Below are 19,402 nucleotides of genomic sequence, written 5' to 3'. Positions count from 1 at the left end.
ACAAATTATTGTTCCACCCCTCTAACTGCCCAGCTCTATCCAATATACTACAACATTATTCCTCTCCCAGACCCCTTAGATCTTCTCACCAAAACCTGATCACCTTTCAAAAACCCAAGCGCCCAGCTGATCAGCTTCTCTTATCCTTTACCCTAGCTAAAAAATGGAATGTTCTGTCCACCTACCTAAGGACCTGTAACAACCTTAATAACTTCAAATCTCAACTTCATTCCTACCTCTTCCTAAATAGGAAATGCAGCTGCACTCTTCCACCCATACCTCTCAAACTCTCCTCCCCCTTCACTCCTGGCTAACCTTCTTACCTTCCTAACCTCACTCTCAATTGCAAATTCATACTCATAACTAAACAGCAAAATCTAGCTATTATGCTATATTCTCATTTATCTCATGAACTAAATTGAAATTGTATTGACTGTCTATTTCTTTCTTGTTGAAGAAACCCACTGTCTGTGTTTTAAACTATCTTTGAAAAATGTTTATGTTAATAAACTTTGTTCTGTGGAGCTTTTCTCCCCAGGCCTCCACTGAAAACGGGCCCCCTAGCCCAGTGGACCTCCCCGGTAATCAAACTGGAATAAATAAATAAATAATAAATATTAGGTACTAGGGACGCTGTCCCAACCAGCAAGAACGAAGGCGAGATAGACAACTTAACATAAAGAAGTTATGTACCTACCATAACATTCCATGTTAGTTGTCTTCATCTTGCCTTCTTTCTTGCGTTCCACCCTCCGTCCCCCTGTCCTATTGGACTGAGAGGAGTTCTTTTTCACTGGCTGGGTGTTCTCTGGTTTGTTTCCCCTATTGAATTAGAGAATATGGCAGGTATAGTCAACCTATTTGTTTTGGACTGGTTTTTCTCTTGCTATGTCTGGAGTTAGCTATTTCAAACGAGCTCTGGGTAGCTATCGCTAGGCATCATGGGATAAGAGGTAGCCTCGAGCCAGTAAACTTCTCTCGAGCTATTGAAGATGGCCGAGTCGGAGCCAAGGATTGGCTCCGATCCCAACCAGCAAGAAAGAAGGCGAGATGAAGACAACTAACATGGAACATTATGGTAGGTGCATAACTTCTTTTTCTGAGATACTGGCTTGGATGTCTGCAAAATAAATATTAAAGAGGAAAAGGCCCAGCACTGAACCCTGTGGTACTCCACTAGTTACAATTTTGTGTTAAGAGAAGGTACCAAGACTTTTACAACTTGGGATCTGTTGGATATCCAGTTTGCAGTCCAGCAGATAATATAGGGTTTATTTTACGTTTATCTGATTTTTCTATAATACATTTGTGGGAGTATTGTCAAAAGCAGTGGCCAGGTCTGGATGAGCAGCATGCTCTCAGTTTACTAGATGCAAGAAACAGGACTTGCTGTTTATAAAATGCAACTGAAATGGGGGACTAGATTAGTTAAGGTGCCTATGCTGAATAATAAAGTGGTGTTATGACATGTTACATGTCTTTGGATAGAAGACTAGTGAGACTTACATGATTGTAATTACTCATGTCCATAGAGAAGCTGCCCTTACGTAGTGGAGTCATTGTAGCTGTTCTCCAGACACCAGGCATAAACTCTGTGGATAGGCTGAGGTTAAACAGATTCAGTAGAGGCTTAGAAAGAGTATATTTGGCAGTACTGCAATTGGAGCCTGATATGTTGTCTTATCCAATGGGAATTTTATTTTTAATCTTTGATAGAGATTCTGAGGCTTGTTCTTAAGTAATTTCTGGGGTAACTGAGTTTTTCAGGGTTAGTGTGGCCAACTTTGGTAAAGCACTAAATGTGTCTGCTAATATACTGGCTATACCTTTAGGATCAGAATATGTGATATTATGAATAAACTCAGTGCATTGATGGACATTATTCCTTAATTTCCTGACATAACCATAGAAAGAGTTGTAATTTTACTTGGTATCTGGAGTAATCTTCAGCTCATACTATACTTTAGATGTCTAGTATTACTCTTACGTACCTTGCTGTAGTGTTTCAGTGTGTTCTTGAGATAGGGCTTACGAGTTCTTACACATTTATGTTGTTTTTCTCTTTTTTTCGCTATACAATCTGTTAATATAGACGTCTACTAGGAGGCTTATTCATGAATTTGCTGTTATATTTAGGGTGGATGAGTACCACTAGTGTTTAGGTGATGCTAAAAGTCACAGGTGAACGAGGGAGCCCCTCTAAGTTGGGTCCATTTGCAGAGTTTTGGAGTTTTGCCTATATCTTCTACCTGCTGAAATAAGTTTGCCCTGGAATAGTTCCTAAAGATAGTCTTGTCTAGTGGTGGTGTGGCACCACTAGTCCTGAAAGATATATCTAATTTGTAGTTGGATTTAACCAGGGATGAGGAGATGTGAGAGTGGATAGTTTTAGAATTTGCTTCAGTGCATCAATTTCAGCAAAGTCTAGAAAATACTGAACATATCCATTTTTTTGAGGCACAGTTATGCTAGTCAGTACTTGTGCAATTGAAGTCCTCTATCAAGAAGATATTTAGTTTAGTATTTAATGCCTTGATGGTGTTAAAATAAATCCCATGACCTGGGGTGGGCATTGATGGGGATCTGTAGCTAGCAATGAAGTAATAGTTGGATTTGTTTAGGGTGATTTGGATCTTTAGGTGATCCAAGTTAGGGTTGTGGGTCATTTGACATGAGGTCATGGTAGCTCTGGCAATTACAGATATTTCCCAACAGTTACCCAAGGGCTTGAACCTTGGTACTGATGGAGTACTCACATTGATTGAAACTATGTCTTAGTGACTACACAAATATGAATACATTTGAGTTGCAGGAGTGCCTGACGTTCTGATAACTTTCTATTTTGGCTGCTAGACTTGTGTAGTGCCACAACTATGCTTTCTGAATTTGAGTTTCAGTTTGCTTTGTTTATTGTCCGGTAGGAGACACTACCTGAAAAAAGTCACTATGAGAACAACAAAGGTTTTAGCCAGTATGCAGAAGCCCTGGTATAAGGCATCCCTTCAAAAACAGAATTTTTTATCTACTATCTCATCTCACGCCGACACATACTATATCCCCTTAGAATGACACCAACTACCTGGTCAGTTACTAAAGCCGGTTATATTGTCTTGGTGTCTAGGCATAATTAAGGGTGAAGGCAAGATACTTCTCAAGATTAGTGTCTTTCATGCCTGTAACACATGTATAGTAAGTTACATCGTGTCTCTCTGTGTGCCCCTCTGGGTGGAACAATTCAGGTCATTCACTTACACATAGGCTGTCACAAGGTCATACTCCTACTCATACCTGTCTGTTTTAAAGGACTTTAGAGCCCTTGTGTCATCACGCATCCTGGTACAGGACAAGTAGCTTACAGTCATCTTGTTCTTGTTCAGTTTAGTAAGTGTGAAGTCTGTGCACCTAACTGTAGTCACCTATGATTGTAGTCACCTGTGTGGAAGCAGACTTAGTAGGCCTTTTCAGCTTAGGCCTGCTTTCCTGCTCTCTCTTGGGTGATTTGTGTTGATTTGTAGTATGTATGAGTAAAGAGGGAATAGGTGTTGTTTTGTATGAGTGAGGCACATGTGTAAACAGAGTATGGTGGTTTGGGCACATGTGCAGAAAAGCAGAAGACAATCTGGTGAAGAAAATTTGGAACAGACAGGAAGAATGTAAGAGGAAATTATCGTGTCCAGCAAAAAGGTGGCTGGATTGTGTGCAAAATATATACATGTAATTTGTAGAGTTGCAGGTGGTTGTCCAAGTTAGGATGCTTGTGCATACCACAGAGCAGTCACTACAAGTAGCTATAACTTGTAAAAGCAGAACAGATATTAAGCTGTAACACTGAACAAGAAACAGCCCACCCATCAAAGCATTTTCTAAGTACTGTGATCTAAATAATACAGTCAACTAAAAGACAACACAACATGCTGTATTACATTCAAATTGAGGAACTTTGTTTTTCCTTCCAGATAGACTATATTGAGGTGACATGGTATGAATGTACAGTATGCTGTTATGAGTGATACAGTGCTAAAAGACGTCAAGGTGAAGGGATGGGGATAGTTTGGCAGTGTGTGTCAAATTAAGGTGGGAAGACTGAAATCAGATGTAAGGAAATATTTATTTACTGACTAGATATGAAAGTAACACTGTATGATGAAGGATGGAGCAGCTTTGTTAGAACTGATTCACCTACAAATCCTTGACAGTCAGTTCAGTGAGGTCTCAACTCAGATAACTTGACAGGAACTCAGCCCCACAAAAAATGTTAAAGTAATTGTTTTTTAGGAGTCCATGCCCTCTGCACCCCCCAAATTTATATGTAACAACTCCATGGTCACACAATCCTGAGGAAATGAAAAGGACAATACAATCTCAGTCATTGTTGTCACACACACATACAACTATATCTGCAGTGATTCCTTAAGGAAAACTGATTGGGTAAAACTAGCTGGCCCATCAGACTTGATAGGTAATTTGTCCTTTTGCTTTGGCTTCATATCATTATTAAAAAAAATGATTACCTTTGATTTGATAGGTGAACTATTTAAATGTGTTTTATGTTTCCTTTACCAGACCAGACCACAATTTCCACTTTCATACTAATTTCACACAAGTGCATTTGATTCTGCACTCATGCATTTACATATTACTGTTTTTATTAAACAGGGTATGTTATGAATTAGCTAATGGAATAATTTGCAAAGAAATATTATGTAGTTTCACTGCTGTACTTTATTGTTGTTTAACTCGGACAGAAAGAAGAAAGGGGGGAGCAGGGAGTAAGGGAAGGAGAGAGAGAGAGAGAGACCCTTCTGTGACTCATATAATCTGAAAGGAATGCATATAGAGGAAGTCTGCTTTAAGACAGACAATAAGAGATAATTGGGGAAAAGTAAACTTACCCGAGGATCATTGATCCCTGTTATTCTTTCTTCTGGCCTGTCCAACACCAGGAAAGCAGCCAGGTTGGCAGTGTATGAGGCAACAATAATCATAGCAAAACCAGCCCACACCATTCCAAGAATTCGAGCAGAGAAACTGCGTGGAGCACCTGGAAATATCAAAATAAAAAAAAATGATGAGGCTCTTTAAAATTTGATATTTATTCATTAGCATTTGTTTACTGGGATCATCCATTGGGGCAGAAGTTGTCCCTTTCAGCAGAAGCCTAGGGAAACCATTATGCCACTATACTTGATCCTCAGCAGACCCATCATTGAGTATAATGCCCCCTTCAGTATATACCTGACCATACGCATATAGCAACTGGAACATTCACAAAGGTTCCTTACAAAAATAATACAAGGCATAAACACAATATCCTATGCAGATTACCTCAAAGCCTTTTCTCTATACTCTGTCTACTGCAGACTACTGAGAGGCAATCTATGCCTGGTATACAAGACATCCCTGGACCCCGGTCTGATGAATCTTTCATACATCAACAAAACAAACAGCGTCAGAACTACTAGATCTAAAGACCTAAATTTTGCTTGCAAAATAAATAAGGCATGTTGGAGAGACAGATATGCATCTTAGAGAATTCCCATTCTTTGGAATAGGTTCCCCATCCATGTGAAACAAAATCCCTCTCTTACCCTAGTTAAGCTTAACTTGGATGGGAAATTAAAAATTCACCCCTCGCCTTGTGCTTATGTCTCAGATGGACTGAGGCAGTTAGTAAATTATGTCCTAAGCAACAATCACCCGTATATAAACACTTAGAATACATAATTTATGGGACACATTTGGGTTATACACCTAGGCTTATAAAGGCCCTAATGGTCGTTAGCCTAATATGCACCTATGAACTTGGATTTTTGCATTTTAGAAGAAGTTGGGAATCAGATAGCCATGTTTCAATAGAAGTAAGGTAAATGACATCCATAAGAAGATAGGAAAGTAAGCAAAGCTGTCATCTTGCTCCAGTTTAAAATAATATGATTTACAACAGTAAGAACAATGGGCAGATTTTCATAAATACATGGTATGCCTCATAATTATATTCATAATAACATAACTGGTCCATCTTTTAGACCAGTTTTTTTTTTGAGTTTTAGTGAGGACATTTGTTTTTGGATTAGTTCTCTTTAAGCAGTCCACAATGTTGTTCATAGGTTCATAGGTAGGTACTAGGTTATCGGCCCAAGGGCCTACATAAGCCTAGCCAACAAGGTTCCCTGGCTTACGACCAATTACAGTTGGAAAAGAGTGGGGAGGAAGGGGAAATAGTGACAAAGGAAGGTACTGAGGGCATTTTGTCTGAATATAATGGATTCAAAATATTCAATTATACTACTCAAGTATTAGGGAAAGAACATTTCCATTTGTTTTCCAAAGGGTTTAAATATGTCAAAAGTCACCATGGTGATTTAACAAATCTTTTGGTTGATTTTAAATTATATTTAAGAAAGTTAAATTTAAATATGGTTTTTAACAAGATGGATAAAGACAGTCATAATGGTTCACAGGGCCTTAGTAGAAGCAACACTTACAACCCACCTCTTCATCTTGTCTTATTGTCATATGAAAAAATTGTTACGGATGAAATATATGAAGCATTTTCTAGACATAAGACCCATTCTAGTTTAAGTAATTTAAGTCAGGATGAAATTAAACTTTTTCATTATTTGCAGGGGCAAAAGCAATTTCGTATCATGCAACCTGACAAGGGTGGGGGTGTGGTGCTGTTTGATACTGAGGAATATTATAACTCCATGACCAACATTTTGTTGGACTCCACTGTTTATTCACCCATATCGATTAACGAAATTAATATAGCATATGGGAGAATTGATTTCATTTTGGAGGAATACTTATTGGAAAACAGGATTGATTACAAGACACATAGATTTTTGAGACAGAATAATTCTATAATTCCAACCTACTACTCAAGGTTCACAAATCTATTACAGCTCCCACATTTCGACCTATTGTATCCGCCAGAAATTCCAAAACTCATCCCTTAGCAGTTTTTGTTGATCATTATACTAAAGATATTTTGACAAAAACAGAACATCTATTAAAGGATTAATGGGATTTTCTTAGTAAGTTAACTCCTGAGCTGTGGAGTGAGGATGTAAGTTTCCTCACAATTGATGTGAAAGATCTTTTTACATGTATTCCTCGTGATCAGGGTTATGAATATTTTAGTGACAGTATGTATAAATATTCCTCTTTACACAAGGACCAGATTCCATTGATTTTGGAACTTTTGGAAATTGTATTGGATTACAATTACATCAGTTTTCAAGGTGAACATTTCCAACAGATTAGTGGTGTAGCAATGGGGGCAGCTTGTGCCCCCATTTATGCTAACCTTGTCATGTTGGAGTGGGAGAATAGACATGTTTTTGGTAGTCCCTTTCAAGGGAATATTAAGCTCTATCTTAGGTTCCTTGACAACATTTTTATTTTATGGAAGGGAACCACTGATACCCTTACCGTGTTCATGCAGTTTTTGAACAACAGTACTAGTTTTCTTTCTTTTACACACACATGGTGTCCCGACACCATCAATTATTTGGACATTACTGTTGTCAAAACAAACAAGGAGTTCAAATCTAAGGTTTACCGTAAGGATACCTGGTGCAATAGTTATTTGTATTTTGACAGCTATCATCCTATATTTCAAAAGAAAAGCCTTGTGAAGGGACAGGCAGTTCGGATAGCTAGGATGACTTCTGATTTGGAAGAACTTAAGAATGAATTTTCTTTCTTGGGTAGCAAGTTCATTGAAAGGAATTACCCTCTAGACATGGTTTGTGACATATTAGTTGAAGTTTACGAGGAATGGGGCAAAAAATACAAGCCTTTGTTAGGTCAACCATTTGTTATATCAGGGTCTCAATCTAGAGATGAAAATAAATTTCAGGGTTCTTGTGTCACAGAGTTTACAACATTTTCTGATACCTTCACCAATATTATTAGCTCTAATTGGTGTGTGTTGAAAAGTAATAAAGACCTTTTTGAGGCAGTAGGACCTAAACCCACATTCACTTTTAGGACAGGTAGGAATTTCAAAAAAGCTTTTGAACAGATTGACAACAGTGTTCAATTTTTAAACAATACAAATACTTTTCCATGTGGTAGTTGTTCTCAATGTCCCCACATTTTTAGAGATCCACATATTAGATTAAAGAATGGGCTAAATAGTTTTGTCAGATTTTGTAAAGGCAACTGCAGAACTAAAATGCTAGTCTATTTAGCTGTCTGTGGTGGTTGTCCTGCTTTTTATGTAGGAAAAACTGAGAGAGCATTTAGAGACAGAATATATGAACACCTGTATGACATTAGGACAGGCAAGGACAGTAGCGCACTCTTTAAACATTCAGAGGTTTGTGTGTCTTCTCTGGTTTTAAATTTGGCATTATTGAAGTTGTCAGGAATAATGCCAGAGGGGGTGATTGTAAAAATATTTTATTAAATAAAGAATTGAAATGGCAACTCAGGTTGAGGGCAAACATCCGACCTGGTCTCAATGAATATGTCAGTATCAAACCAGTCTTGCTAGCTAAAGCTGCTAGGGTTTAATACTGTTTTGTTTTAGTGATGATTTAATTTTTCATTTATATTTACGTTTCACTTTTTGTCCTAGTTTTCATAGTAGTTTAGATAGTATTTTATTATTTTAATTATACATTGTTGTTTTGTGCAAATTGCAACATGTTTCTTTAAAAGTCTAATTGGATGATTTATGAGGTATTATATAAGTCTTCTGTAGCACCTGTGTTTTTATGTATCTGATGAAGTCTTATTTAGACGAAAGCGCTTGTACATAAAGCTTATTTCGCCTTCACTCGTGGTTGTGTTTTAAAATGCACCAAAAACAATGTAGTCTTTTAATTGTGGAACACAAGGAGAAGTAATTAAAACTGCCACTTATACTTCATTAAGTTCAATAAGTTGTCTCTGTTCTAGTTCTTTGGTTTGTCATTCTTATTGTTTAATGGTTTCATTTAGGGGGTTTTGGAGTGTTTTTATCCTTATTTTTGGTTTTGAAGGTCTTCATCAGTTATATTAAGAAGGGAATTACATGTCCGTCACCCATCATTTTTAGCGTTATAGAATTTTTTCACTACTTTCTGTCTATATAGTGGTTTATATATCCAGAAGAAGCTAACTTTGATAGTGCTGTATGGATGAAGTAGTCATATCTACTATTAGGGTCAAGCACTGCTGCCCTAATTTGAAATAATGTGTGAATAAGAGCTCACCCTCTCTGTGTGAGGTACCTAGAGTGCCTGTAAAACTACTCAGTCTTATAAATAGGATCTGTGCATTAGGCATTTGTGACTAATGTGAAGTCTGTTTAGAATACACGTGTCATAATCAGTGTGCCTAGTACTGGTCATGTTTATAATAGAAATCTGAATGGATGAGAATGCTGTCCCTCATTTGGTGCTGGCCATGGATGTTATTCTAGATGTGACTGTACTGGTAGGGAGAAGAGGCAGTGATCTGTTTTATATCATCAGTACATGTGGCTCATATTCCTATTAGCAGGATATAAGCAAACAGAAGGTTCCTTCTTTTTTACAATCCCCCAAAGAGCTTGAATGTTTTCCTACAAGAGATTTTGGATTTCATTGTTATCTCATTCTTGAGTTATCTGACTTGGCTAATTTTTGGTGACTTAAACATTTAGATTGATGACAAGATGGTGTTTTTTGCTAGATATTACTTTCTAGTTATGAAAGAGATGGAGGAGTGAAGTTGTTCAGGTTATTACTAGTGTTGTACATCATAGAGGGCACTGATATTTGATCTTTTAAATTGGTGTGGTTACCTCAGACTTGGAAGTGGGATCAACCTCTTGGTTAGACCACTGCCTGATCCAAGTCTTCTTGAAGTTCCCCAAAATTAATTCAGTTGAGCATAATGTCATTTACTAAAGGAAATTAAGTAATACTAGTAGTGACATGATACCTGTTCCTTTTCGAGTGCTGTATGGATGATCCTGAGTAGCTATGACCATTAATGATGATTTTGACAAGATTGTCCATTGTTGAGTGCTTTTTGATTCAAATGTGATTTGGGAACCTTGGTATGACCAGAAGCTGAGTAGTCTATGGAGACTGGAACAGAGATTAAAGCTCTGATGGAGATTACCAGACTTTTGGGAGGATAAGCTTAAACAAAGTGATTATCATTAAACTTACCATTATGAAGTTTGTGCTTAAGAAGACAGTGCTTTTGTCTATGAGCATTTCTGCAGCCTCAAAGGGTAGGAGCAAATTGCATAGGAAACAAATGGGAATTGTGGGAACAATACATGCAGACTAACATTTTGGAAGTGGAATGAGGTTTAAAAGAAGGCAGGGTTTGAATGAGCTATGTAATGTTTGACAATGGCTGGATAGATTATAAGTGATGTACAGTATAATGTTTGCAACTACAGTTGTGTCAACGTGGTTTGTAATGTATAATGTTTGCAACTGGAATTGTGTCAGTATGGTTTGCTTTCATTTATAAAAATGTAAGATTGAGTATGCCATACATGATAATTTAATAAAGATGTTTTCTTGTTTAAAAAAAAAACTGACCAGCTTTGCTTTTTCAGACTATGGAGAGTTTGTGTTGTATAACAGTTCATAAAGCTTTATTGTCCCCTGAGTCTGTAGCTGCCGCATGGCTCTTTGCTGATAAAGTTGAACGGATATGCCTCTATTGTGCCTCTAATGTGATCCATGGTGATTTATCAATACCATAGTTTAATGAATCGAAATACACTAAACAAACTTGCTAACTCCACTTATCTCCTTAGTTGTAGATTAATGGTATGTGGACTTTTTGTTAAAAGTTTTAAATCATAATTTCTGAAGGATGAAAGCCCCTCTATACCCCTAAATGGAAGACTGCACTCCCCAGCACATACACCAACTTAACTTTTACAACACAGTCTCAGTAAGGAGGAGAAGTAGAACATTTTTTCCTTTGTTGTGCTATGTCATTGTGGTGATGCTTAAGCATGGAGTTGCATAGCAGGCAGGAGAGATTCCCCATGTAAAAATTGCTTCAGTCAAAAGCTGATCTGACAAATTCAAGCAAGTGTCTTCTGAATCATAGTATTGTGCTTCAGTGAAGCATTCTGATTTCCTCCAATGGTTACTTGCAGAGATCTTGCAGAAAAAAGTCTGGACTGGTATTGTGTGGAATTTCATATTGAGTATACTGAGGTCATGCATGTGTGTTCACTTGTGGTCATTTGTTTCTAGACTGGGCCTCTGTGTAACCAGCCTTGATCTATCATCTGGATCTCCTCAAGTTGCTTATTTTCCAAATTTTGCTTACATCACTAAAAACTGATGTTAAGTTGTCTATCTCGCCTTCGTTTATTGCTTGTTGGGATCAGAGCTGACCCTCGGCTCCGACTCGGCCATCTTCTATAGCTCGAGAGCTGTTTACTGGCTCAAGGCTACCCATTATCCCATGATGCCTAGCGCTAGCTACCCAGATCTCGTTTGCCGCTTCGGCTGCAAGGTTCATTGTTACTGGCTCAGGCTCGTGTAAGTTTATTATAATACTTTTCTAGAAAATTAGGGTTCCTTTTTTGATAGTTTAGAGTTTTCAACATAGTCATTAATTAGTTTGTTGTAGTTTTTAGTGTTAGGACAGGCACTCCAGGAGATTCCTTCGCTTCCGGCTGGGAGTCCGTCATTATCAGTTCAAAGCTCTGCCCTTTGGTCTCAACACAGCCCCCAGGGTGTTCACGGCTCACCTGAGGCATCAAGGATTCCAGGTGTTTCCTTATCTAGACGACTGGCTCCTTACTGCTACTACCAGGCATCAACTCCTTCAAGCCAGGGACTATACTATCGCAATTAGTGCCCAGCTAGGCATTACTATAAATTCTGAAAAATCTGCCTTGTTGCCCTGTCACTCTATTACCTATATAGGAGCAGATTTAGATACAAGAAGTATGTCCGCAAGGCTACCGCCGGACAGGGTCACGATTCAGCAGCAAGTTCATATCCTCATGCAATGCAAAAGGGTACAAGTCAGGTTGGTCATTCAAACTCTGGGTTCTATGGCAGCGGCAATTCTTCTGATGCCTCTGGCCCGTTTTCACATGAGAATCCTTCAGTGGCTTCTCTTCACACAGTGGTCCTTTCAACAGCTCCCCATGTCTCACATGATCATGATTACAGAAACATGCAAAAGACACCTTTCTTGGTGGATGGTCTCCCCACTAGTGTCTCAGGACAGACCATTCATCCAACCCCCTCCAGTTGCCACAGTGACCACGGATGCCTCACTGATAGGGTGGGGGGGCATTATCAGGGCAGGAAAGTCCAAGGCATTTGACAGCCTCACGAGTACCATCTGCACATAAATGTCTTGGAGATGAGAGCCGTGCTACTAGCGTTGCAAGCACTTCAGGACTCCCTCCCTCCTGGGACCATTGCAGTTCAAACGGACAACATGTCAGTAGTGTGGTACATCAACAAGCAGGGCGGAACCAGGTCCTACCCCCTATGTCGAGAAGCACTCAGACTCTGGCAGTGGGCGATTTCCTCCCAACGATTTCTGATTGTGACGCTCATCCCTGGGAAGTCCAACGTCATAGTGGACAGGTTCAGCAGAGCTATTCTCATGCCTTACGAGTGGTCTCTGAATCAGGTAGTTGTGGATCTGATCTTCCGCAAATGGGGACAGCCTTGATGCGATCTGTTTGCAACTCCCTTCAACACCAAATGCAGCAACTACTTCTCCCTTTTACCGCTTCCCGGTCACCCTCCCATAGATGCTCTAGTCCATGATTGGCCTCAGGGACTTCTTTATGCCTTCCCGCTGTTCCCTCTTACACCCAAACTAATACAGAAAGTGATATCGTTGGGTTGCAAAATGATCCTCATTGCTCCTTACTGGCCTCGACAGATTTGGTTTCCGTTCCTGCACTGTTACCTCCTCGAGCAGCCCTGGACCCTGGATCCTATTCCAGACCTGCTGATTCATCAATCAGGAGAGCTGCATCGATCCCTCCAAACACTCCAGCTCACAGCTTGGTTGATCCAATTCCAAACCTAGCCAGGCTTCCTAGCATTGCCCCTGCTGTGCGTGAAATTATTGTCTCCTCTCACAAATCGGCTACTAGGAAGACGTATGCTAGCAAATGGAAACATTTCTCTTATTGGGCAGAGGCTAGGAACATAGATCCCTTTTCAGCCCCAGTTCACGAGATCGTAGAGTTCCTAACAGAACTTTTTCAGTCTGGGTCTGCTTCTGCCACAATCAAGGTTCAACTAGCTGCCATATGTAACTATCATGTTGGTTTTTCTAATCTAAATATTATGTCTCATAAGCTGTGTAAAGCTTTTCTCAGAGGGACTACTCACCTTAGCCCCAGTGAGAGATCCCCCTCCTCCTTGGGACCTTAATTTGGTACTAACCTCCTTGATTATGCCCCCTTTTGAACCAGCAGCATCCTGCTCCCTTAAGCTTCTATCTTGGAAAACTCTACTTCTGGTAGCTATTACCTCAGCCAGACGTGTCTCAGTCTTTGAGCAATAAAAGCCTTAAAAGAATGCTCTGTGACAGACCTAGCAGAATAGGACAGAAGCTGGTTGAGAAAGCAGGTACTTATCCCTGCAATCACTGCAACTATTGTAAGTTTATTACTAGCGAACAAGTCTTTATACATCCTGAAACTAAATATGTTTTTAAGCCAAGGTTTTTAGCTACCTGTGATAGCTCAGGATTGATCTATTTGGCTACCTGTGAACAATGCTCCGCATTTTATGTTGGTTTAACAAAACGTAAGCTTAAAAATAGAGTGTACAACCCTGTTTATGATATAAAGAAATTAAATGAATTGAATGCTCTAGCGAAACACATACAATGTTATCCAGATCATTCCTTTGTGTTCAGAGTACTTGAAATAGTAGAACCAAATGCCAGGGGAGGAGATTATATCAACCTATTAGAACTTAAAGAACTAAAATGGATTTTTAGATTAAAAGGGCATTACCACCCAGGTCTGAATCTTTACGTTTCAATTAAACCATACCTTATTGCACGTAGGTAACTGTTTGTGAGTTTATACTATTTCAATACATTTTCTTACTTGTATATGAAATGCAGTACTTGATGTATGACTTGATTCCCTTTTAACTAGGTTGTTGTATGTGTTTAGTAATAGCTTTTACTTTGTTGTACCAACATTTTATATACTATATGTATGGTTATTATTGTTGTTTACATTCAGACCCACCCCTCCCCCCTCTCCCCATCTAATTCACACTAGTTTTTATAATGTTTTTTAACAGTTTTTATAAAGTTGTATAATACATATATATTCTTATATCTATATAACAGTAATTAGCACGTATATGTTTGATTAAACCCTCAGGGTTTCTTATTAATGAATTTTAAAATAATATTTATTATTTATTCATTTCAATTTATTCTTACTAACATACTTCTATTTATATTTACACATTCAATACCTACATATTTACTTGCTTGAATGTGTTGCATATTTTTAAATTGAGGTTGTTTGTTAGAAATATGCTTTTATCTGTTTTGGTTTCTTAGGTACATATATATGCCACAAAATAATCAAATTACTTCTTTATTCTATATTCATAGAGAAGGTTTAGCATTTGTCCAGTTTACATAGTATTTCAAAGTTCCTTTTGCACAAGTATTTTTAGAGTATGCCTTTTCAATGTAGCTGCTTTAAATTGTTTTAAATTGTTTTATTGAATTATTGAATGTGTTTAATTATTTGTCATTAAATGATTAAGTGTTTATGTCTTTGTATAAAAAGCTGTTAGTTTGTTGAAACATTTATGGTCTGAAGAAGCGTACAGGAAGGTACGCGAAAGCGCTTACCATAACTAAATAAATTATATAGTTACTTCAAGTTATACTGAGTCGTGTTGAGTCCGAAGTTTACTATTTACTATAATTACTTTTCTTTAACTACGGCCTCTTAGTTGTAGTGGTATTTTGTTTCATATATGTCTCATAAGCTGTGTAAAGCTTTTCTCAGAGGGACTACTCACCTTAGCCCCAGTGAGAGATCCCCCTCCTCCTTGGGACCTTAATTTGGTACTAACCTCCTTGATTATGCCCCCTTTTGAACCAGCAGCATCCTGCTCCCTTAAGCTTCTATCTTGGAAAACTCTACTTCTGGTAGCTATTACCTCAGCCAGACGTGTCTCAGAACTTCAAGCACTAAGCATTTGTTCTCCGTACTTAGTTTTTCAAAAGGACAGGGTTGCTCTGAGAACTAATCCCTCCTTCCTTCCTAAAATCTGCTGAGAAAATAATCTAAACCAATCCATAGACCTTCCAGTGTTTTTCCGTAACTACACCAACAAGGCAGAATACAAGTTACACCTTTTGGATGTTCATAGACAATTGTGTTTTTACCTGCATAGAACGAAGGATATAAGAAAGTTGGACTAACTTTTCCTTTCCTATGCTAGGGGCAAACAGGGTCTTCCAGTTTCCAAAGTGACCGTGTCCAGGTGGTTGTCTCACATTTACCTTCATCTATCAACTAAGAAACAAAGATTTGTCTACCAAACCAAAAGGTCATTCTACAAGGGCTTTGGCCACTTCTGTAGCCTTCCAGTCTAAGTTGCCCATGGACTCTATTTGTGCCACTGCCACATGGGCAAATCCTCATACCTTTATTTCTCATTACAAGTTAGACATGGTCTCCAGGAATAGAGCTAACTTTGGTTCCACTGTTCTGAAGAGTCTGTTCCAATGAGCCGCCCAGGATCGTAGTTGCTAGGGACGCTGTCCAAACATGCAAGAAACGAAGGCGAGATAGACAACATAACATAAAGAAGTTATGTACCTACCATAACGTTCCATGTTAGTTGTCTTGCATCCCCCCCTTCCCCCTGTCCTATTGGACCGAGAGGAGTTTAGGCTTCACCGGCTGAGTATTCTCTGGTTTGTTTCCTCTACTGACTTGGAGAGTATGACAGGTATGCCCAACCTGTTAGTTTGGTCAGGTTATTCTTGCTATTTCTGGGGTTAGCTATTACAAATGAGATCTGGGTAGCTAACGCTAGGCATCATGGGATAAGGGGTAGCCTCAAGCCAGTAAACAGCTCTCGAGCTATAGAAGATGGCTGAGTTGGAGCCGAGGGTCGGCTCCGATCCCAACAAGCAAGAAAGAAGGCGAGATGAAGACAACTGACATGGAACGTTATGGTAGGTACATAACTTCTTTTTTTTATAACATCTTTAAAAGATGTATTTAACACCAGTCCTTAAAAAAGCTGTCTTTGCCTTCATATTCTGTAGAAAGAGTTCTCTGTGTTTTTAACACTCAGTACATAATTGGCATGGTAGTTTTTGCACAGCTTGAATAACTTCTACTACTACTGCTACTTGTGGTCCAAAGCCATAGCTAAATCAATTGGTGCTTTGGACTGGCTCCCATTTAACCTGAAGTTGGGGATAAAAGAAAAAAAAATGTCCTTTGAGGAAGCAGTGAGCTAGCTGTTTCATAGAGTTAGTGAAATGTACTCAGGCTACACTCGTACTAAGAGTCATTTAAGCAGCTATGATATCAGTCGTAGCTGTTTCAGTAACTTGCCAGAACTGCACTTGCATCCAGTTGGCAAACTAGCTACAGTGCTGCGTATCATGCCTCCAACAGTGTTTTTCCCATGGCAACTGTCTCCTTCATGCTGCCATAGCTATGTTACTGCTACATTCTCTTTGACCCTTCCGAGTCCATTTTCAGGAGTAGCCATGATACTGAGACTGTTTACACTAGAGCAGTCAGTGACTTGTTAATTGAGATAGAATGACCCTGTTAGTCTTTATTTTCCTTAATCTTTTCACAGCATTTTGTATAGTGGACCACTGGATATTAATTTGAATGGCTGAAATAAACTCTGTGATGTTTCTGGCACAGTCCATGACTGAATTTCTACTTGTGTTGTGGGGTGTACACAGAGGGTTATTTTATGGATTAAAACTTTATAAAACTCCCTCTCAGATACAGGGTTATAAGGGTTCCCGTGTTTGATTTTTGTTCTTTACTGTGTATATACTCTCACATGTTGACGTCATCTGAAAGATAGATTTGACGTATCATTGTGGTGCTTCTGATATCTATCATAATTCTCCTGATCTAGGACATGTCAACCCTTGATTGTTTGGAGATGAAATTAGAAGCTATCCTTCAACAGCAGTGGGATATTTGTTTAAACCTGGTGTACTTGTTTAATTTTGTGGTGAATGTGTAGCTAGCTGACAAGTCAGGAGGCTATAAGGAAGGATAGCAGGGTTTTGAATTCCTTAGCGATAAAATTGCGGTAGTGTGAACAGTGATTGTGATCACTCTTGCAAACTGTTTAATCCTAGCCAGATTCCCTTTTGGTGCCTGCATTAACCTATCCATTTTGGTGTTAGATTGGCCTTACCCATCCCATAGTCAATAATTATACATTACCCAGAGTGAGAATAACTGGAACCATACCACAGATAATTTGAAGGGGACCCGTGCATTGGATGAATCATTTAGGAAATGATTTTTGTCCATTAGTACTACAGGGGGGCAGTCCTGAAATAAAATTCCTATTACCCATTCATAGATCCAATTTGATCTTGAATATGGACAGGGATGAGCATTATTTTACGTGGCTAGGGAGTCTGTTCTAGACAGTGGTATCCTCCGCGAGATATAATTGTCCCTCCAAACCATTCTACTGATGTTTCTGTAGTGGTTCAGATCCCTAGACTGAGTATGACTTACTGATGTACAGTAGGTCCATCAGTATTGGATCTGGGTATGGCTTGTATGCCAGATACAGGTCACTTCTTAGTAGTTTGTGGGATACTAAGTATAGTGGCTGGGCATTAGTCTGTCAATGCAGAGCATACTGTTTAGGCCTTGTATTCTTTTAGTAAGATATCTCTGGGAACATTCCAGTTGTTGCACGTGTGTGGACAGATACTTGCCAAAGGGGGCATTATATTCAAAGATTGGCCTAATGAGGGCTGAGTAAAGAGGTGCAAAGACATCTCTATAGATCTTGGCACAATCCCTTCATTTATAATGTGTGCAGTACACATGGACTTTCTTATAACAGTGGACACATGTTGGTCAAAAGTCAGGTCACTGTCTACATAAGTTCCCAAATCCCGAACAACTGGGTCAACTCTGAGGGATGTATTGTCAATGTAGTAGTTCCACAGGGTCGATGACATCCCAAAGGATATGATAATACACTTTTGGCATTTAATTTCATTCCATGATTTTGGCACTAGTTATTTGTTTGGGACAAACTTTCCTGCAGGATGGCTAAGTCATTTGGTGATTCAGAGACTGCCCCTATCTTGCAGTCATCCACAAACCCAGCCAATGAGTGCCCTTTGGTATTGGCTTTTACTTCAGAAAAGTACATACCAAACAGGAGAGGTCCCAGCACTAAACCCTGAAGAAAGTAAGTCCATTTGTTTACTGGCAGTTGGTGCAGAGGATTAAGGCTGAGAGCTGCAGTTCCTGCTGTACAGGGTTTGATTCCCACAACACTCATTTGCCTGCTGTGTGACCTTGAGCAAGTCACTTAACCAGATCATGCTTTGGGGCAACTAGAAATTTGGGCTAGGCTTGTTAGTGGTCCCCGGGACTGCTAACCTTGTGGCATGCAGTCCTGTTAAGACAGAGCTAGTGATTGTTCATGCATCCCTAAGGATCTTCATGGTTCCTTTCCTTTTCCATACAGCTCTTCATGGAGGGAATACTCTGGAGTCTGTGTCCAAGGTGAGGTATCGGAACTGTTTTGATGATCACTTGAAATTTAAGGACCAGGTGACAGCTTTTGTTAAATGCTTTTATTTTCATCTTGGGAAAACTGCACAGATAAGTTACACTGCTGCACAAACACACACTCCAGTGTAGGGAAATAGAGGAAGAATGGCACCACAGATCTGAAGTTGTTTTCATTTGCTCTTCATCCAGTGGAACATGAATCCAGGACAGATTAAACTCGGCCACATTCTCCAGCATTGGATCCGAGCTCCAAACTCCTCCCCTACCCATAATGCCCCATGACTCCCTCCTCCTCCAGATCTTGTTTGCCATGCGTATCGCTAGTATCGTGGTCCATTGCTCCAGGTTTTTGGTGAGTGTTTTTCTGGTAATTTAATCCTATCCTTTTGACGTTTCCTATCCTCTTTCCACCATTTCACCTTCCTTTACCTTTGCGCTCAAGCATTGGCCCTTAGCTTTCAAAAAAAAAAAAACTTATCCCATTCCCTCTTTTCTCGATTGCTCTACTTTAGGTGTGTGTGGGTGTGTGTGTGTGTGTGAGAGAGTGTGTGTGTGTGTGTGTGTGTGTGTGTGTGTGTGTGTGTGTGTGTGTGTGTGTGTGTGTGTGAGTGTGTCTCTGAGTCCTCGGCTTCCTCTACCATGGCTGAGACACCTAAGCCA

At 39.3% G+C, this 19,402-nt stretch overlaps 1 protein-coding gene across 6 annotated transcripts in view; it reads right to left on the bottom strand.

The window, feature by feature from the left end:
• GRIN1 (glutamate ionotropic receptor NMDA type subunit 1) overlaps nucleotides 1-19,402 on the bottom strand; it is a 2,709,836-nt gene that overhangs the window by 1,227,551 nt on the left and 1,462,883 nt on the right. For all 6 annotated transcript variants that reach the window (XM_044058780.1, XM_044058779.1, XM_044058782.1 and 3 more), the window contains one exon: nucleotides 4,893-5,041. In XM_044058780.1, the coding sequence (XP_043914715.1) occupies nucleotides 4,893-5,041 (149 nt within the window). The remainder of the gene's footprint in view (nucleotides 1-4,892; nucleotides 5,042-19,402) is intronic.

The sequence above is a fragment of the Protopterus annectens genome, chromosome 16.part0 (genome assembly GCF_019279795.1).
Source record: "Protopterus annectens isolate FY-2018-M chromosome 16.part0, PAN1.0, whole genome shotgun sequence".
Lineage (NCBI taxonomy): Eukaryota > Metazoa > Chordata > Ceratodontiformes > Protopteridae > Protopterus > Protopterus annectens.
The sequence above is the reverse complement of the archived record's forward strand: the minus strand, read 5'-3'. Positions and strand labels throughout refer to the sequence as shown.